At 33.9% G+C, this 21,757-nt stretch overlaps 1 protein-coding gene across 1 annotated transcript in view; it reads left to right on the plus strand.

Moving 5' to 3' along the window:
• The first annotated feature begins 910 nt into the window (after nucleotides 1-910).
• LOC120263577 (ABC transporter A family member 1) overlaps nucleotides 911-21,757 on the plus strand; it is a 42,068-nt gene continuing 21,221 nt past the window's right edge. Inside the window, 22 exon segments of the mRNA XM_039271538.1 lie at nucleotides 911-1,086; nucleotides 1,241-1,320; nucleotides 1,413-1,584; nucleotides 1,772-1,854; nucleotides 2,259-2,475; nucleotides 3,292-3,515; nucleotides 4,112-4,172; nucleotides 4,254-4,340; nucleotides 6,083-6,264; nucleotides 6,266-6,310; nucleotides 6,413-6,527; nucleotides 6,607-6,663; nucleotides 6,665-6,697; nucleotides 7,877-8,097; nucleotides 8,178-8,290; nucleotides 9,475-9,581; nucleotides 13,624-13,686; nucleotides 14,179-14,265; nucleotides 14,879-14,977; nucleotides 15,059-15,243; nucleotides 15,786-15,840; nucleotides 15,946-16,017. Coding sequence (XP_039127472.1) covers nucleotides 1,000-1,086; nucleotides 1,241-1,320; nucleotides 1,413-1,584; nucleotides 1,772-1,854; nucleotides 2,259-2,475; nucleotides 3,292-3,515; nucleotides 4,112-4,172; nucleotides 4,254-4,340; nucleotides 6,083-6,264; nucleotides 6,266-6,310; nucleotides 6,413-6,527; nucleotides 6,607-6,663; nucleotides 6,665-6,697; nucleotides 7,877-8,097; nucleotides 8,178-8,290; nucleotides 9,475-9,581; nucleotides 13,624-13,686; nucleotides 14,179-14,265; nucleotides 14,879-14,977; nucleotides 15,059-15,243; nucleotides 15,786-15,840; nucleotides 15,946-16,017 — 2,445 coding nt within the window. The 5' untranslated portion in view covers nucleotides 911-999.

The raw sequence follows: 21,757 nt of genomic DNA on the forward strand, positions 1-21,757 counted from the left end.
ATACTTTACTTGATTCTACTTCTACAACCTTAAAAGACATTTATTTGGAAAACGGAGAGAGAATCATATTCACTATGTACTTTGAAATTAGATTTTAGTATATATCCCCTAAAAATATATACATATATTCCATTGACATACTCATGAGAAACTCTATTTAAAAAATTATAAAAAATTGCACATAAAAGTTGTTTTTATTTCAAAAATATATATAAAAATGAATCAGTTTACATGGATATTAATGACAAAAGGCCCACCAATAATATATTTTTTTCTAAAACTGTCACTCTAGTTATATTATTATGTATGAAAAAAATTAAAAAAAGCTAAAATATAACATTGAAGAAGTGCACATGTGAAAGAAGTCAACAAAATGATCATAAGTGTCTAAAGTTAATTTGAAAAATTTATAAGCATATATATATATATATATTTGATAAAGATGAATCCAATCTTAAAAATTTATTAACTGAGATAAAACATTATATAAGGCGATTAAAATTCTACTATGTATATGTCCAGAATATATTGCAGAAATCAAAGCGGGTTAATAAAATTTTCTACCATACAACTCTAGAGAGGAAAAAAAATATTATTCTCTCAAAATTCTCATAAATAGTAAATAAATACTATACTACAATATTTATATAGATATATTATATACATATTATTAAAATAGTATTATCAACCTTAGGGATTTACAAAGTCGACACTAGGGATTCACACTGGTTTGCCCATTTCATCATCTTTATTAATCATATAAATATGTAAAATTTGTTTAAGATTCAAATTTGTAACAAATCCTAAAAATTTAGAAATCTAAAAAAACACTTTTACAGGGGGGTATGTATAAAAATACACTCTTTGCCTTTCCATCCACGGCCTCCTTTTGGGGCCACTTCTCTCTCTCTCTCTCTCCATTTGCACACAAGACACGCGGGTGATTTGCTCACGCTTTGGGCTGAGAGACCGAGAGACCGAGAGAGAGGAGAGCCAGATATGGCGGCGTCTCGGCGGCAGCTGGGCGCCATACTCCGCAAGAACTGGCTTCTGAAGGTCCGGCATCCCGCGAGCACATGCACAGAGGTACTTCCCATGACCCGGTTCTTGATTTCACTCACTCGGAGCAGAAAGAATGGAAAAAGGCGAAGAATTCCAAGATTTTTGTGTTTCAATGGAGGTTTTTTTTTTTTGCTTTAATTTAATGTTAATTGGGAATATTGGTGTTTTCTGATCATAGGTTTTGCTGCCGACGATTGTCATGCTGTTGCTGATCGCTGTGAGGTCTAGAGTTGATACGACAATTCATCCTGTTGAATCGTATGCTTCCATGGTCTCTTAATTGATTTTGTTGAGTTTTGCTGTCTTGAACTTCATGTTTTGGTTTGTGTTTTTGTTGGAATTTTGCTTAGATATATTCGGGAAGGCATGTTTGTGGAAGTGGGGAAGAGTGAGATCTCTCCGAGTTTTGATAGTATCCTTAGCTTGTTGTTTGCCAGTGATGAGCATTTAGCCTTTGCGCCTGATACTAAGGAGACAAAGTTAATGCTGGATGTGCTAGCCTTGAGGTTTCCTCTTATAAAGGTATAATTGGTTGGTTTATGCTTTCAAACTACTGCATGCCTGAACTCAAAGTGTTTAATTAATGGCTATGGGGTTCATTGCATGGTTTATGCTTTTCGATATTAATATTTATATTCAGTTTGTGCTTCCTTTTTATGCATATCCTAGTATTATGGATTTTACATTGGTCATTTTGCTGTATTTATAGATTGTTGGAAAAATTTACAAAGATGAGGTAGACCTTGAAACATATATTCGTTCTGATCTTTATGGTATCAACGATCAAGCCAGGTAAGTCATATATCATTTTTACCATTTGGTTAACAAGTGTAGTTAACTGAATCAATTTATTAATTTGTTTGGAGTGAAATCATTTTTATATAGGACCAGCGTAATAAAGCAGTTGAAACTTAAAAATGTTCGAGTCCCATGAGGAGCAGTTATAATTTTTTGGTCTTGCTTTGCAGCATTTGTGATACATATGCAATATTATTATTTGAAACAATAAGTTTTGCTTGAATTCATGAAAATATTCAAGAACTAGCATGATTAATTTCCTTTTTTGGCAATCATATCTAAGTTGCATTTCTTTAGCCAGTTGACTATATGTTCTCTTGGCCATTTTTTTCCATAAAATGGATGTGCTTTTGAATGACCCAATTTTCACATGATGAAATTTTTTATTGTGTATTCAGGAACTTATCAAACCCAAAGATTAAAGGCGCTATTGTTTTCCATCAGCAAGGCCCCCTGATATTTGACTATAGTATTCGACTCAACCACACTTGGGCCTTTTCAGGGTTTCCTGATGTTAAAGCAATCATGGATGTCAATGGACCATATCTTGATGATCTGGAGCTGGGCATGAGTATTATTCCAACTCTACAATATGGATTTAGTGGGTTTCTTACTGTATGACTTCTTTACTTAATCCCCTTTTTCAGCAGCCATATTTATTGTCATGCATTGCAATATAATTATGTTCCTTTGGTTAATATCATGGTATTTTATATATTACTTCCATGACCATGTTTAAGATTATGATGGTATGCTGGTGGAGTTCACTCGTTGAAATTGTTCGCCTTCATCATCAGTATATTTATTCTTAATAGTTTGGTAATGGAAATTTGTTATTGGAGTTTCCCTTTTGCATTCATTTTAATTGTTTTGATTTTTTTAGACATAATTAATAGTGTTCCTTTTTTTCCCCTAAACTAAATGTTGCGCTTTCTGTTGAATTTTCTAATCTTAAAATCTTCATTGTGCCCTGGGAAGAATGAGATTCCCTAGTTCTACCTGATGTTGATTAGTTTATTTGACTGCTTGACATATGATTCTACTCCCATTGACTGCATATGATTGTGGGCTTTTTGTTCTGGTTCACTAAGCCTTCCGTGTTTATATCATGTGTTATATGCACATGATTTCAATTCTTGTCATTCCTGTTGCAGCTTTCCACTGGATTTGTTTGTAATACTTCTGCCCAAGTAAACAACAACCAAAACATTTTCAAGAATTCTATTTTGCTAATGTGAATTGTTGTAAAATTTCATTTATGGAAGACTTTGTTGTTTGCTAGCTTTTTCATAACTTATGATGATCTACTTCCACTGAATCTGAGTTGATATTCCACTAGCTGGTGTAGTGTGTAATTTACCTTTACTAATTTTCTAAAAGCCTCACATTATCGTCTGCTATTTTCACCAAATGTGCTCCTTGTCATTGCAGCTGCAAAAGGTTATGGATTCACTCATAATACTTCTTTCACAGCAAAACGGAACTTATTTTGTTGCCAAAAATTTGGAAGTAATTTCATCATTCGGAGATTTCTCTCATTCAAACATTTCATGGAGACAGTTCATTCCAGAAAACATCAGGATTGCTCCTTTTCCAACTCGTGAGTACACTGATGACGAATTCCAATCCATTGTAAAGACTGTCATGGGAGTTCTGTAAGTACTTTAAGCATCATTTGATTTCCCAACTCATGTATTTCATTATTAGGTTGCACCATTGTCTAGTTGAAGTTTTTAATGCAGACATTCTATTTGTTTTTGTCCGAGGACCATACAGAAGTTATCATTTGTGTTTGTGATATTGACATAGGTATAAGCTGTCTTATTGTTAAAGTAGTGGTTACTTAATTAAGCCTCCGATCAACAAGTGTTTACTCTGCTTGAGGAAAAAGATGTTGGTAATTGGCCCTTCCACTCATTATCTAAAATTATTGGAAAAACAGTATTTACAACTAGCCCTCTTGTTTGTATTTTATATTACGAATTAAACCAGATTTATTTAATGGGGGATATTTATTTAGTTGGAGAAGTATCTTAAAGTTGAGAAGAAGACTGTTGGGAATTTTGTTTTCTGATTTTTTGAGAATTTAATTTAAGATTGTGCTTCCTTCCACCCTCTTACTTGGTACAATACATGGACATCTTTATCATTCTCATGCATCATGGATAAAAATTGTGGCAATCTTACAAGCATTAACATGTGTTGTAAATTTTCTAATATGATTTACTGATAATCTGATTATGGGAAGCAGATATCTGTTGGGATTTCTCTATCCAATCTCTCGTCTCATAAGCTATTTCGTTTTCGAAAAGGTATCTTAAAGACTCTTGATACCGCCCATCTTTGTTGTTCTTAGAATTTCGCTTGTCACTTCTGTGTCTTTGATGTTGCAGGAATACAAGATTAAAGAAGGGCTCTACATGATGGGCCTAAAAGATGAGATATTCTATCTTTCTTGGTTTATAACCTATTTCGTACAGGTGAGATCTATCCACACCTGCTTTTATGATGAAAATTGGAGCATACATTTCTTCTTCTATATATGTTTATTCTTTTTTACCACATTAGCTAAGTAAATTTGCTATATGTGGGCTGTTAATGCTATGAGGCTTAACATTATTGTAGAGATGGATGTGGCTTAAAACTAAAACGTAGCGCTAGTGTTGCTTATTAATTAAACAGAAGGAAATCTTGCATCATTTGTTTTGATTGATTCCAGGATATTGAAGATCCAGTGTTTGCTTAAACAAATGTCTTCTCTTTTCAAATTGGAAAGAGATGCTCTTTGAAGACTTGATATATTGATTATATTTATTGATCATAATAGTACATAGAGAAAAGGTTTTATGAGCTGCATGATTGCTGTAGAATATTTTGGGATACCAAGAGGATATCTAAAACATAGCGGATAATAAGAGCATAGAATAGAGTGAACTTATGTGGAAAGTTGACAACCATGTCTTATGTGGCAAATGCTTTGTCAAGGTTATTCTATTTTGTAAATCATGTAGTAGATGGCCATCTGGTCTTAATCAAGGCTTGTTCCAGTTACAAGTTCTTTACTGATTGAAGCATTTGATAGTGGGATGGTTGCCAAATCTAAGAAGAGATGGTTTATCTTTTAAATATTGATCAAGGGATGTGTCTTGTCTATATGGCTATGAATAGAGGTACATGATTTCTGTCATGAGATATTCAAAGTTTAAAAAAAAAATTGCAGCAGTTAACATGTTATACATCTTGAAATGACTGCTACCTTAATGTTTGTCTATTGGGGATCTTTAACCCAATTGCATTTTTCCATCAAAGAGAAATCCACCAGTTTACCCATTCAAGTGACTAAGAGAACGAAGTCAATCTTTGTAGACTCTGTTAGAGCTTACAAGTGAAGACTTTGCCTTTCAAAGACTATCGTAGACTCCTTTTGCATAATTCTTCCTGCCCAACACAGACACACACACACACAAAACTAGAACTGTAAACTTCTGCAAGACACATTTCTCCAGGGTAAGGTACTATCCTTGCCGCAAACAAGAAGATAGTGGCTAGCTAAAACTAATGGTGCTTCTTTCTACACTTTTTATATATATATATATATATATGTATTCGTACACATAAATATATTTTTGTGTTTGAAGGTTCTCTCAAAATGGTTTTTTTTTTTCTTTAGGCTCTGCTAATAATAATGGCTTTTGTGACGTTAGTAGTGATGATATCTTGTATCACTTTATGTCAATGTCCTTTGGCAAATGATGGAAATGAAGGCATAGTCTGTTGTTGGCATAAGTTCCCAAATATCCAGTTTAACACTTAAAATAAGCAAGAAAATATCCTCTTTGTGTGCTCCAAAATACATTTGGGTATTTGTAAAGCCTATACACCAGCCAACCGCCGGAGGAAAGTATCTGCTTTGATAATTCAAGTCTTCTGCCCTTGTTAAAATCTTTTAAGGATTGGTATCGAGTAGGCCAGACTTAGCTGTGTGCTTTTGGTTAACATTTGATGCTGGCAAGTTTATTTGTGTGTATTACTTTGGTCTGGAAACACATTTCTTGATCCATGGTCAATTTTCCAATGTGTTTTGTTCCCATTCATTCTTCACTTATCAGTAATGCTTTTTTCTTTTTTCAAACTAAAGCTTTCTTCCTCTGGTGGCTCATATAATGAGCAAATGTACTTAACATTTTTCAACTAATAAATTGAGTGCTTTTTTATTTTGCAGTTTGCAGTTTCTTCTGCAATCATTACGGCGACCACAATGAGCAGTCTTTTTATGTATAGCGATAAATCGCTGGTCTTCTGCTACTTCCTTTTGTTTGGTTTAAGTGCAATCATGTTTTCTTTTTTGATCTCTACATTTTTCTCACGAGCTAAGACAGCTGTGGCGGTGGTACACTGTCGGTTTAAACCTTTTTTCCGCCACCACGGTCAATGATCCTTCTGTACCAATGTTAGTATTCTTGCTAATTAGCTATAAATGCTTTGTGGTCTTCTTCAGAAAGGTTTGAGTTTTTCGTCCTAGTGTACATTTATTTGTTTGTTGCACTGTCAGGTTATGGAAGGTCTTGGCCTCCTTACTTTCACCAACGGCCTTTGCCCTTGGTACTGTTAATTTTGCTGATTATGAGCGTGCTCATGTTGGTGTCCGTTGGACAAATATGTGGGAGGTAGTCATTGATATGAAAAAGTTTAGCTCAGAATTTCAGTTAATTTTTTCATATTAATTGCTAGAATGGTTGCCTGTAGGACTCATCTGGAGTCAACTTCTTGGCTTGCTTCCTGATGATGATTCTGGATACAGTTTTTGTATTGTGCCCTGGGGCTGTACTTTGATAAGGTAAGGACAAGTGCTGATTTTGATGTTATTATTGTCTACATTGCATAACTCGTTGGAGTCATTTCATGTACTGAGGATATTCATCCAGCTTGCTGGTTGATGTTTAATGCCTTGACAGTAGAAGAAAACTTTGCCAATGTTGTTTGAAGTTAGATACTTGCACATTAATTTTGTGTTTTTCATTTTTTGGTTTGTGAAGGTGTCTTTTATCTCATATAATGTTTTTTCCCCTTTTTTGTTTTTATTTTATTTTATTTAGTGTGTTTCTATTGTAAAATGTGGTATTGAGTAACATTACAGACAACCAATTCTGGTTTGCAGTAGAACCTGACTTGTGCTTGTAAGCCTTTGAAACAATGTTTATGCAGCAGTAACAGTAGACGTGTTGAGTTGCATCATTGTATCAGCATTTGAATCAATCATCACATCAAATACAGGTCTTTTTATTCAGAAAATTATTCTGTTGACCTACACTACTTACCAATACGTTTACTATCCTGTATATTTAAAAAATGTATTAATCTGCATTCTTCCTGTTCTCCAATGAAAACTACTGGCGCTCTGATAGTTAAATGATAGCAAACTATCAGATGCAGTTGGCAGCTGATGTTAGATTAGTAGTTTATTTTAAATGTGCTCAGACTTATCTATATTTACTTATTTTTCTTTTGATTAGTTTAATAAATAATAACTACAGGCTGTTACAAGTGACACCCTAATTATTGGGATCTCTATTTTCTTCACTTGGGTTTTTCTTCACTACTACATGGTCTAACCTGAGAATTTTGACTAATAGTCTTTGCTAGGACTTCTTCTATTTTCTGATCTGATTTATTTTTGATTTTAAAAAGTGAATGTTTAATATGCATGATTTCGAGAAGAGATGGTTCCTTGGTTGGAATACAAGTTGAAAAAAAGGTTCATGCCTAGCGCTGGAAGAAGTTTGGTTTTCTGAAATTTCAACCAAAAAAGAAAACAGCATATGCCATTTGATTAACTTGTATGGCAAAACCTTTCCTAACACCTTAAAAAGTATACATTTCTTTACTAATGGTCAGAAACTCAAGGGGACCATTATATAATTTTTCTGCCGCACACTTCATAAAATGTAGTGCAACTAGTTTTTTTTTTCACTGATGAGATTGTTTTAAGTTGATTTTTTTGGTTCTTGTTATATAGGTTCTTCCGAGGGAATATGGAGTGCGCTATTCTTGGAACTTCTTATTCAGTAAGCATTTTTGGGGAAAAAAGAGTAGTCTTCATTGTGCTGGAGGGAATTTAGAATGTATAGCCAATGGAAAAATCAATCCTCACAAACCAAAATGTGCTGATAAAAGTGCATATGAACCTGATATGGAGACAATCAGTTTAGAAATGAAGCAGCAAGAACTTGATGGCCGGTAGTAGCTCTATGATTTGGCCTATGTATGAGATATTACAGTTTTGAATTCTTATTTATTATTGTTTAGTTTTTCCTTAGCTGTCTGCAGGTCAGAAATTTGCATAAAGTTTACATGACCAAGAAAGGAAAATGCTGTGCAGTTAACGCCCTTCAACTCACTTTGTACGAGAATCAGATTCTTGCGCTTCTAGGTATGCTTCACAGTATGCACAAATTCACAATATATTATTCTTAAACATCTAGGTTATGCTTATACCCATTTATATGATGAAATTTTTTATCAGATTTATACTAATCACGCTTAAGATGAGCATTACATTTATGTCTATGTTGATATAGGAAAATTAAAATTCAAGGCTCTAGATTTAGGAAGCTGAGGAAGTCCTGGTTTTGCTGCAGATGAATTTAGTGGTGTAAAACTAGCTAAAATGATTGAATTTTTACGGGAAGATTGTTAGAGGCTCTTATTTAATAATGCGACTTAGATTTCTGAGTCAAGGCTCAGGTGCATGCATGATGTGAGCAAATATGCATCTTAGGTAGCCCTTGACAAGAGTCAAAGGAATAAGAGATTCATGTTACTAGGCTAAACTATTGGCTGTTATTTGGTGCTTTCGACTAATTGGCAGGTGGTCTGACCATGCACCAAAAATAAGAATATACGACAAATCCTATTTGGTTGCAAGTAAGTGCAAATCCTATGCAACTCCAGTAGCTGCAACTCGAGTTACTTTTTTTTATTTGCTTGGATTGATGTGCATTTAGTTACAGTAGCTTTGAATATTGTGTTTGGTTGGATGTATTTCAACCAGTTTACAGAAGGGTATAATTACATATATACACTAAAAACAAAAATCTTCATATACATCCCCACAAATCACAGGTATTCAACCAATATATTTCTGCATATACATCCCCCATAAAAATCATATTTCTGCATATATCCAAGAAAAAATTGGTAGTTGCATATACACCTTTGTGCTCAACAATGAATTATACTTTTAAAAATAACCTTTTTAACCTCACTCCTTTTTTCTGCAACATTAATGAGAAAGGTGAAAGGAAAAAAAAATAAAAAAAAAGTAACTTGGAACTCAAGTTATATTGATTAAACAGTCTCTTATTAACCTTGGTAGATTTTGTAATTTTACGAGAACTCTGTTGTATTAAACATGCTTTGGATGCATAAGGAACATGGATGGCTGATCTAATGTATAAAGCTGTGTATTGGGTGTTCTTCTCATGGTTCATTTTTTCATGGAATATTTATGGAATCAGCCAATTTGTAGAGTACATTTTATTGAGTTCAAACGTAAGTGGTGCAAAAGAAAGGTCATTTGTGTTGTGTTTTTGAAATGAATCCTTTTTTTTACAGGACATAATGGTGCTGGTAAAAGTACAACTATTTCAATGTTGATTGGTCTTCTTCCTCCAACATCAGGGGATGCTCTTTTCTTTGGCAAAAACATCAGAACTGACATGGTAATTCATCTTTTTAGTTTCTTACTATTGTTTTCTTAGAATTATTTTTATAACAGGCAATCATGGTTCATGGTCAACCAGCGACATCTTCCAGGATATAAATGTTAACAGCTTCCTATCTTTGCATAGTTTTCTGTGTGAATTGTCTTCCAAGACACAATGTTGCCATGAGCTTGTTTGGTTGGTGAGTTACCTTCATTCTTGGTGTGGTGTGGGCAGGTTAAAAACAAGCTTTAATTTTGATCTTAAACGAGTAAACTTTAAACTTAAAATATTTAATTTTTATTAGCATTAATTAAGTCAAAATGTGGGCCGTCTCATAAAAGTTTTCCCTCCAAACCAATTTGTAAAAATGATTCGTTAAAAATACATTCTTACTCATTGAAGACCAACACCACCTATATGGACTTCATTATTGTTGTGTGTGTTTGGCGAGTCTTTTATTTTTGATTGATAAAGGGTAAGTTCATAAACTGGGGGACAACCTATAGAGGCGATGTTGCCATCATGTGGGTTAGAGTAGTACATAACAATACAAAATGATATAAATATCATCACTAGTCCAAGGGTTGGCAATAACACAAATACATTGAACCCAAACATAGCAGCCCTCAAAACATGTACAAAAGAGATCATACTAGAGTAGACCAACATATTCGCCAAGGTGCAGTTATTGGTCATGTCTTATGTTTCTGCCATCCGATTAAACCTTATCAGATTGGGGCTTTATATCAGTATGCCCAGTCACAAATTTGACTGTGGGAACTACTTTGGTGCAGCTGAGTATGTATTTGGTAAGCCCTTGATGGATTTTGCACAGGAGGTTGCCCATTGAGAATAAGCAATGTGGTTTTTTTTATCTTATTTATGGTCAAAGGAAAGAAAAAGATAGCCAAATTGATGTTGCTCTAGTTGAATGATGTCGGTAGTATTTTCCTTGGCACAAGGAATTCAAGAAAGGAATTAGAATATGAAAATTTAGCTCACTTCGTATGGTCATAATATAATAGCTAAAACAAAGTTGGCGAGTATAGCATCTAGGTAGAAGGAAAGAAGTGAAATGGATGAAGAAAAGAGACTGTTAAACTCATTTGCTTTACATACAGTGGACATTGGAGCAAGTCTTATATGTGCACTTATGTGTAGATTTTGTTATAATCTTTCACATAAAACATATAACAGGGAGACATTGAATCTCTTCTAGCAAGGGACACTTACCCTATCAATCACACAAGTGGACCAAAAATCTGAATCTCCTACGTCTATGATTCAACAACAACAACGACAACAAGAACGAGAAGCTGTTAGTCCCAATTATTTGGGGTTGGCTTCATGAATCTTTCCCTCCACATTGCTCTATTAAGGGCTAAAAGACTAGATAAACTAAGCTTTGCCATATGATTACGTAAAGTTTTTGCTAAACACTTTTTCGGTTTTCCTTTCCCTCTTCTATAACCTTCCACTTGTAGCGCTTCCACTTTTTTATGGGGCATTTACAGATTGTCTAAGGGATCTCCTGCATTTATGATTGTGTTGCACAACCGCAAGCGCACGGTTTTGCCAAGTAGTAATAAAGTATTGATCCCACGAGGACCAAGTATGATTTCCAATCTATTGCAACAATGGGTTATCTAGACAATAAAAAGGGTGGAATGTAAGAACAACGAGTAGCAGGAAATAAGACATAATCAAGATTACAGGGATGCAAGGCTGTGGATTATGATTCAGGTTAAAATAGATTTAGATTCGGGAACTCACCACAAGGTGTAACATGAATGATGCGTTGGATCTAGACTGGATTTGGGTAGATCTTTTGAAGGGCAATAATCCTAAACTACTTGTCACTCTCCTTCAAGAGATAGCAAGTTAGGTCTTGATAGGGCCATCTCCTACTTTCGTGGTAGATAAACCTTTCCTAAAACCTTAATAAGCACAGTGATTAAGTGATAAACTCTCAAGAATTACCTTTCAGTATATTCAGGGCGATTTAAGAAGTTCCAAGGCTTAGGTTACCCTTTCAGTTAACCTAGATCTCTAAGATAAGCAAGCAATGCTTTTCAAATCACAAGCTGTGTACTCAAATCAGAAATCAACTCAAAAATCTACCTTTAAGCACGAAGATCCATATAATAAGTATCAACACATCAAACACTCAATATCTTGGGCTAATCCTAGACTTAAGAAAAGTTTTACACATGCATCATCTCAGTTACAAAAAAAACTAGAAAGAATAGAAGTTTTGCAAGAAGCAGCACAACAAGGCTGAGAGGACTCCCTATGATGTCTACAGTGGTCTGTTCTTCAATTTCCAGCTCTCCTTTCCTTCTTCAGCCTTCTTCAAAGTCTTCAAAACTTCTTTCCTTCTTTTTCCAACCACCACTGCTTGCTCCCTGTCTCTCTTGCCCTAAAACCCCTTTTTTAGGTCCTTTTTATAGCCAAAGATGGAAGCTAGACCCCAGATCACTTTACAGACCACAGGTACTTCTTGCAGACCACAGACAAGTTGTGTATTATCAGAAAGGCTGATTCACAGTCTCCTCAGTCATCTCCAGCTTCCTACAATCAAAACAACTAAAAAGAGTAGTTTGTACAAAAAGAAGGGAAATAATCATAAAGACTAGGAAAAATGCATGAATATTAGCTAAATGCATGATGTTAGTAATGCAATTTGTAAGTGCAACAGATTGCAGACAAAAAAAATTGCTGTTAAACATATTCCTGAAGATCTTGTCCTTAATGTCAAGGTTAATGAATGCTTCATCTCAGCTTTGATGACCAAAAAGCTCTTGCTAGAGTTTAGTTAAAATGGTAGCTTTGTCTCAAGGTACTTTCGTAGGCTGGCGCTTGTCAAAGGTTTGGTATTTGGGTTAGATTCTTGTGGATCTAATCCTAGATTTGATAATTAATAGGAGTGTTATATCTGTCAAAAGTGATGGGTTTTGATTGGCTTGCTGGAAACTATTGCACTTGGCTGTGTTAGCTCAAATCTTTGCTGAAATCAGCCCATAAGAGTTTACTTATAGGTACTCAATGAATATTAAATTAAACTAATGCAAGGTCAAACTTCGTAGCTGATAAAACATGCTCAAATTCAGAATGGCTATTAAATTAATTCCCTGTCCTTGATTCTTTTATGCTCCATTGAATTTAATATTACCTAATATACTCTTTTTGTTCTTCCTCATTCTATTTGTGGACAATTCAAAAGACATCTCTTTGCATTTGCCTCCAACCATAAGACATGATTTTATGCTGGCATGCCACAGGACTGTATATTCAGTGATTACTTTGATCATTTTCAGACATCGATCATCTGTTAGGGGTTGATGTTGACATTTGATACTTCATGATGGCACACCAAATTATTCATATAGTTGGGAATGGTTGATCAATTGTGTAAAGGTTTAATTCTCTTTCCATTATTGTATTTTGAGTTCGTATGTCTTCATCCAAATTGGAGCTTTCTCATTTAAAGCTAGATGACTTTTTCCTTTGTGACGTACATGGCTGAGTGCGTATCTAAGCATTTTAGTGGTTTGGCTGCTAAGGACTTCCAATTGGCTCATATATCTAGGGATGGCAATGGGTTGGATTCGGGGTGGGGAAATGCCATCCTTGACCTTATCCCCAAATCGTTGACCTGTCTTCCATGAACTAGTCTCGATCCCCAATAGGTATACATACACCAAAACCATCTTTGAAACTGATGGGATGGGGATACCCGACCTGGCCCTGATTCCTCCATTGCTTTTCTTAATTTTACTAAATCAAAACATAAATATAAAAAATATTATTATTAATAATTATTTTATATAATTTTTAGTTATATCTATCTATCTATTGCGTTCGGGTGGGTCCCCAGGGAGCATGAGTAAATTGCATCCATTCATGTATCAAACTAGTTTGAACTGAATGATGTTTCTTTTCAATTCCATTTTGTGCTTTTGATTGATCTGTTTGTTCTTATGGATGTTATCAACTCTTCATTGCATAAAATTTGCTAAATTGTTGTACTGATCACCATTTTTTTTCTATATTATAGGATGAGATACGCAAGATGTTGGGTGTGTGTCCGCAAAATGATATTCTTTTTCCTGAGCTAACGGTAACCATGTTCACAATGCATTTATGGATATATTTTCTAGGATTTTTATGCCTATTGGATTAATATTGTTTGATGTTTCTTAATATATCATTTTGTTATTTTACTATTATTTGTGAATCATTGAACATCATATAATTATAGCATAGATGATTTGCAGATGTGCTAAGTTTCTTTTTGTATCAGACGCAATCCTAAATTTAATGTTGTGTGATATCAAGCATCAACAAACTCTGCCCCACTTACTTGCACTATGTAATATTTGCACATCCAGGCAATGAAAATCTGTGGATTATGTTGTTATAGTATCTATTTAAATCTAGTTTCTACTAAGAGTGTTTGTTGATTGACCAGGTATCACTAAATGTTTGCCCCCTTAATTGCTAACCCATAATTTATGGTTTTGTATCCATATGGCTGGTCAGTTCTATGATTCAAGCTTTGTTATCATTGTTATTTATCAATCTGTTTTGGCTATTTCTCATATTTTTTTAGGTAAAGGAGCATATGGAAATATTTGCCATTTTGAAAGGTGTTAGTGAAGATGATTTGGACAGACAAGTGATTGAAATGGTTGATGAAGTGAGTTCCTTTAGTATTCCTTCTTGATTGATCAGATGCTATTGAGATGTGGATCTGGTGTATACATTTAAAATTGAGAAATTGGTGTCATGTACATTTTTAGTTTTTAGGTTGGACTCCAAATTTATGAATGTGAATGCTGTGTTTGGTAAAAAATGAGCATGTTCATGTAGTTTATTGCATTCAAAATTAAGAAAATGCCATATACTTTTTTTGCCTTTTTAGTTTGATTCCAAATTTATGGTTGTGAATACTGTTAGATGGAAACCATTTTATGCAAATCAAAGAGATAATCATGGTTCATATGAAATATTACAATAAACATCCACACTTGATACAATACTGGACTTGTGCTTGTGTAGACTAAATATAAAATCTTTCCCAATAATTATGCTAGAAACATGGAATATTTCCAACTCATAATAACACCAAATATAGGCTCTTATAACATACTGGGATACAAGTCATATTTTGATAATGGCACAGACTTTCATAATATACTAAAACATAACATATTTCAACAAATAATTCATTTGCAAAAGAATAGCTTTGTTCGTCATATATTTGAATCATTTCATGTCTTTATAATCATACTTGACATATTGCGCATCAGGTTGGTTTGGTAGACAAACTCAATACAGTTGTCGGTGCCCTTTCTGGAGGAATGAAAAGGAAGCTTTCTCTTGGAATTGCTCTTATTGGAAATAGCAAGGTGTGGCTAAGTTTGTATACTTTGTTTCAATATTCCTTGTAATAAGGGTTACAATTGTATTTTTCCTACCTCAATGCGCAGGTCATCATACTTGATGAGCCAACTAGTGGTATGGATCCATATTCAATGCGCTCAACATGGCAATTGATAAAGAAAATTAAGAAAGGGAGAATTATTTTATTAACAACACATTCTATGGACGAAGCTGATGTTCTTGGTGATAGAATAGCTATAATGGCTAATGGTCATTTGAGATGTTGCGGAAGGTCTCATTTCTTATTTCTTGCATTCTTACTACTGAATATATATATATATATATATTTTTGGTGGCAATATATGATTTTCTGGTAATTTCAACAAATTGAATGTTGTATGGCAGTTTCTGATTTTTAAATTGTTCTTTAGTAATAAATTCTTTCGGAATTATGGGAAAACTTAAATTGTCACTTTTAATTGTATCTGTGTCAAGCTCTTCATAGCCCAATTGAATGGCATGTCTAATTTTGCCTTTTGAGTTGTCTTGTTGTCTTGTGTGTCCATCTCGTGTTTGGGAAATATGCTGCAATAAGCTTGAAATCACAAATAGTTTGCCTAGATTTCTTCAATATTTTTTCACCATTTTTGGGTTGAGATTTAGTAAATGCAAACATCTAAATATTTTTGTGCACTTCTACTTATATAAATACTGCTACCCTGATAATGTAGTAGTTTGTGAGCTGAAATGATGATGAACTTTACTTAATTTGAAAATGTGTTTGTTTCTTGTTTCCCCATCTATACTCAAGTCTATTTGACCATGCACTGACAGCTCTCTTTTCTTGAAACATCGCTATGGAGTTGGCTATACACTTACAATAGCGAAGGTACATTTGCTAATTTAGTTTTCATTTTATTTTATTTTTCTATTTTTGGTAATATAATTGCGTTTAAGATATTTGCTTTGTAATCCTCTAATTCTTGATCTCTAGACTTCTCCTACTGCCTCTTTGGCTGCTGAAATTGTCCATCGTCATGTCCCAAATGCTACACGTTTATCAGATGTAAGTTTTCCAGGAATCCTCAGAATGCTATGTTTTACTGGAATGATATTTCTCCTGCTAGTCTTTATTGCAGTTGATAATGATTGCAATTTGAAGATGAAATATTACTGAAATTCCTTATGTGACTTGTATAATTTCTGCCTTCAAATTTTTTTCAATTATTTGCACCGAAGTTTTTCTCATGTGTTTCTAATGCAATCTATCTTTTTAACATGTCTTTTAAATATATCTACATGCTGACATACTGGTTTTGGATTTGAATACCGTTGAAAAAATATTTAGCAGTTAAACTTCATTAATAATAGTTTGCCAGATTTCCATTTACAAATCGAGGAACTAATATATTATTAATAGGATTTGGATATGATCACTCTTATAGAAATTCTAGAAGCAATATTCCATACTCCAAACCTACAAGTAGTCAATGCCATCTATCCCTGAAAACTTATGTCACAAGTCTTGTGCTTATTTTTGTTAATGCAATTCGAAACAAGCAAACAAACTATTGGAGGATGTAATATTTGAACCAAAAGAATAGCCTTTCACACTAAAATACAATTGAGGCGCAACCCTTTTGAAATAAGCGAGTAGGATTAGAGTCTTCTAAACTTAACTCAAAAACATTAATACGCTTGTACTTTAAACATATATTATTATTATTATTATTATTATTATTATTATTATTATTCTTATTCTTATTATTATTCTTATTATTATCTTCTTCTTCTTTTTCTTCTTCTTCTTCTTCTTGATGGAGAAGAAGTAAAATTTAAGAGTTTGCTTAAAAGAATTTGTAAACAGGCCAAACGGGCCAATGTGTGGATTTTGGTGTACATATCAACAATCTGCATAGAGGACTGAACATGTGGAACAGTATAGTATCTTGTAGATAATATGTTGGTGCACAAAATGACAATCAATTTCTATATGCTTTATTTGCTCATGAAAATGAATTATCACAATGAAAAGGCGTAGGCATATATTGTCAAAATCCTAAAGCATTTAAAAGTGAATGAAGCCAAATAACCTCTGCTGTGGTAGACACCATAGGGTGATACTTTGCAAAATAACCTCTAGCAATGACTCCCTGTTTTTATTTTTCTGAGAGACTAAAGAATCTCCATAATCAATACATCAACCGGTTGTGGAACAATAATTTATGATATCTCAAGCCCAATTTGCATCACAGAAGGCATGCAAAACCAAAGATGAAGATGGAGGGAATAACTATCCATAATGTTAAGTCCCTCACAAATACTGAAGAATCTGAAGAACAATTGTCCAATGAGTAGTACGAGGAGCATAACTAAACTAACTAACAATATGTACAACAAACTATATATCATGATAAATGACTGTGAGATGCACTAAAGAACCAACTACTTCTTGATATTGACTATTGAGTGGGATTATTCAAAAGTGTAGCATCATTTTGAGAGAGCTTAACATTGTACTTAGAAGTAGCTACTCTCTTTTCATCAGTAAGACCAGCTCTGTTAAGTATATCAAGGGCATATTTTGTTTGAGACAAGGTATAGTCATGAGTTGATGAGACGACTTCTATGATAAGAAAATAACATAGAGGACCTAAATCTTTCATTTCAAATAACATTGCAAGGTGATTTTTAATAAAGACAGTAAGCACCACTCGAATCGTTTCTATTAATGGGAAGATCATCCATGTACAAAAATGAAAGAATTTTGCCACAAGACGGAGTAGAAGTGAATAAAGCTGAGTCATAAAGTGATTTAATAAAGCCAAGTTGAAGTAATGCTGAACTTAACTTCTCAAACCAAGAATGAGGCACTTGTTTAAGGCCACAAAGTGCTCTCCAAAGATGGTATACTTGTTATTTGGTGTGGGGTAAACGTAGAGGAGGACACACGTACAGCTCTTCATGTAATCTCCATTTAAGAAAGCATTTTTTACTTCCATTTGAAAAGAAGTCATTGATTAGAAGAAGCAATAGCTATCGAAACACATATTGAAGTCATTTTTAACTATGGAGCAAAAATCTCTGTATAGTCAACGCCGTAGTTCTTAGAACCGCAAGATGAGCTTTATAGTGTTAAAGTAATCTATTTTTTTTTGTCTTACTCTTATATATCCACTTGCAACCAATAACATGTTTACCTGGGGATTAATGACATAAAATCCTATGTGTAAGTTTTATATAAAGCATCAAGTTCTTAGCTTTTTTCCAAGTGGGATGCGAAAAGGCTTCTGTAAAGAATGAATGTTCAACGAAAGAATGTATGGATTATAAAAACAAGCAATAGTTAGAGGAATAAATAAAAGACAAGCAATTTAATGATGTATACCTACCAGGAGGCAGATGAGTACGAGATGGTTGAACCTGAATAGGATGAGAAATAGGTGGAATAGGATTAACAAATAGAGATGGAGATGAGATACCTGTAGAATCCCCTTGACTGGATGAAGATGGATCACCTTCAGTATCCTGTACTGCTGTTTTAGGGCGACGAATAAACTTGTGCAATGAAAGGTGGTGGCTCAGAAAGAGTGGTAGGTGTTGCATCATTGGTGAATGGATCGATAAAAACCAAACTATGAGATTTAGAAGCAGACCAAGTATTACTTGATGAATAAAAAGAAATAATTTCTAAAAAGACTACATGCTGAGAAACATGTAACCGATTAGTACTTGGATCAAAACACTAATATTCTTTTTGTCAACACTATAACCAAGAAACACACATATATGTGACTTAGCATAATTTTGAGCATCATGAGTAGGCAACAAAACAAAACAAGTGCACCCAAAACACATAAAGAAGAATAATTCAGTGGTAAACCATACAATGTATGAAAAGGAGAAAGACTGGAAGTGAGTGTAGAAGAAACACAATTAATACGATATGATAGTTAAAACAGCTTTACCCAAGAGCATAGATGGAACATTGATAGAAGTAACAATGATTTGGCAGTTTTTATAATATGACAATGCTTATGTTCTGTAATTCCTTATTGTTCAGGAGTGTAAGAACAAAAAGTTTGATGAATTGTTTCTTCAATGGCTAAAAACTGAGTGAATTGATTAGATGGATACTCTCCTCCAGTGTTAGATGAAAATATTTAATTGATTTCCCAAAGTGGGTGCCTATAATTGCAAAAAAAGAGACGGATACTATAAAATTCAGATTTCTTATGCATTAAGTAAATCCATGTGTAACGCGTGTAATCATCAATAAATGACACATAATAGCACACACCTCCTTTAGTATGCATAGGTGTAGGTTTCTAAATGTTTGAATGAACTAAATCAGAAAGCAGATAAGGAAATAGTTTGACTATTATTAAAAGGTAAAGCAAAAGGTTTGGACAATTTACATCCACAACAGTTTGAAATATCACTAGAATTTATTTTTCCTAAGATTCCTATAGAAACCAAATTCTCCAACGTAAATTTAGAGACATGTCCTAACTGAGAATGCCATAAATAAAACAATGTGGACTGAGGTGTTTAACTCAAAAAAAAGATAAAGGTGAAGATTTTTTAGATGTAGTAGCCAAATGTTAGATGTGTAGGTGATCCAATTCATACAAGCCGAAAACTTTACAGTTTATCCCAATCTCCAAACCTATCTGCAAATCCTGCACAATACAAGAAGTAGCAATGAAGGTTATATGATACCTTAGATCAGCCAATTGACTAAAAGATAACAAACTAATGGTAAGTTTGGGAATATGCAGAATGTGATCGAGAGTAAGGTGAGATAAATAAGACTATTAATCCTTGATGTGGTATAATAGAGCCATTAATAGCATAAATTGGTTGGGGATTATCAATAGAAGAAGACTAAGTGGTCCAGAATAGATCTAAGGGAGTTATATGATTGGTGGTGCCAGAATCAATCAACCAAGTGGTAGAAAGATTATCTGAAGTAGGACTTTCTGTGGGGTGGGAAGATCGCAAACCTTTTAGCAAAACAAGTTGTTGAAGTTGATCGACAAAAATGTTTGGACTTCTTGTTCAAATACTCTGATAAGTATAGAAGGTATAAACAAATACATCAGACAACATATTGGCAGAAAATCATTGCTCACGTCCATTGCGTTGTGCGAGGTGGGAAGATCACAAACCTTTTGCAAACCAAGTTGTTGAAGTTGATTGACAAAAATGTTTGGACTTCTTGTTCAAATACTCCAATAAGTAAAGAAGGTATAAGCAAATACATCAGACAACATATTGGCAGAAAATCATTGCTCACGTCCATTGCATTATGGTTGCCAAAACATAGACTGGGTAAGCCTAATGTGGAACATATCTATGCTCTCGGGCCCGACCATAACCTTGAGGATGCCCATACTCTATTAGTTGTGGACAAGAGTTCTTCCAATGCCTTTTCTCATGGGAATAGGCTAGCCACACTCATCTGAAGATTCTGAAGTGATTTTAGATATAAGTTTTGTTGTGAGATGAATGGAGCCTATATTAGCAACAACAATGGAAGAATTTTGAGATTTACTAATACAAGATATGTTAGACAGTGAAATATATCTTTTCTGCAATAGTTGCATCAACAGTAGGAAAGAGTGTGTGATGTAAAGGAAAACCCCTGGCAGACTCAAAAATCTTCTTTTAATGCCTTAAGCAATTGAGTCAAATGTTGTTTTTTTCCTTTATTTGAAAAAAGCCTCATTTGCTTGCAATTTAGTGGGCTCCACAAAAGCTAATTTATCCCACATCTTAATTTGGTATAAAATCTTGAATAGAATAGTCACCTTGGTGAACAACTCGTATTTGTCTTTGTATTTGATATTCTTTGGCATAATAATCATGCATAAATTTGTTAGAAAATCCCATGCAACTTTGTTAGTTGAAAATTTTGATAATTGAAAACCAATATCCTTGGTAACAGCATTGTTGATTCATGTGATGATGTCCACATTAATGATACACCACTTTCGTAGGCGTTATTCATGATTCAACAAAGTTTTTGCGGAACTACCATGTTTTTTATAAAGAATAGGTATATAAATAAAGATCCATCATTATGGTTCAATTTATTGGTTCTGTCAAAAATTTGGTCATCACATAAGACCAATGTCTGTAGTTGGAACTATTGGAATGAACATTAATCACTTTAATTTGATTATGAAAATCCATGACAAGAACAAATCCTTCCCAGAACTGCTACACTACTAAACAGCACCACTGCTGCTACAGTGCCACACACAGTACCACAATTAAGATATTTTCTCGTTCTTCACAACCTATTACTAATATGTCAGATGCAAGCCAAACATATTATCTAAGCCTGATTCAACCCAAAAGTTTTAAGTTTGACCGGGAGAGAGACCAAGCTTATATATTAAATTCCATGTTTTCTAAATTAACTAGTATGGGACTAATAGTTACTCTAATATGTTAGATGCGAACTAAATATATTATCTGAATCCGATTCAACCCAAATGCTCAAGTCAATAGGATGAGAGACCTAGTCTTGTATATATTCAAATCCATATTTTCTAAAGTAACTGATGTGGGACTATTAATTACCTTGGTATGCCCATTTGATACATCCTAGTTTTTTTTTTTAACTAGCCACATTGCAAATAAACCAAACAAACCAAGCTCTAATATTGTTAATGCAATCTCAAAACAAGTGAACAAACTATTCAAGGAAAGGATGTATTCGGACCAAAAGAACAGTCTTTCACATTAAAATACAATTGATGCACAACTCTTTTTATCTAAGAGTAGGATTAGGGTTT

The sequence above is a fragment of the Dioscorea cayenensis genome, chromosome 6 (assembly GCF_009730915.1).
Source record: "Dioscorea cayenensis subsp. rotundata cultivar TDr96_F1 chromosome 6, TDr96_F1_v2_PseudoChromosome.rev07_lg8_w22 25.fasta, whole genome shotgun sequence".
NCBI classification, from domain to species: domain Eukaryota; kingdom Viridiplantae; phylum Streptophyta; class Magnoliopsida; order Dioscoreales; family Dioscoreaceae; genus Dioscorea; species Dioscorea cayenensis.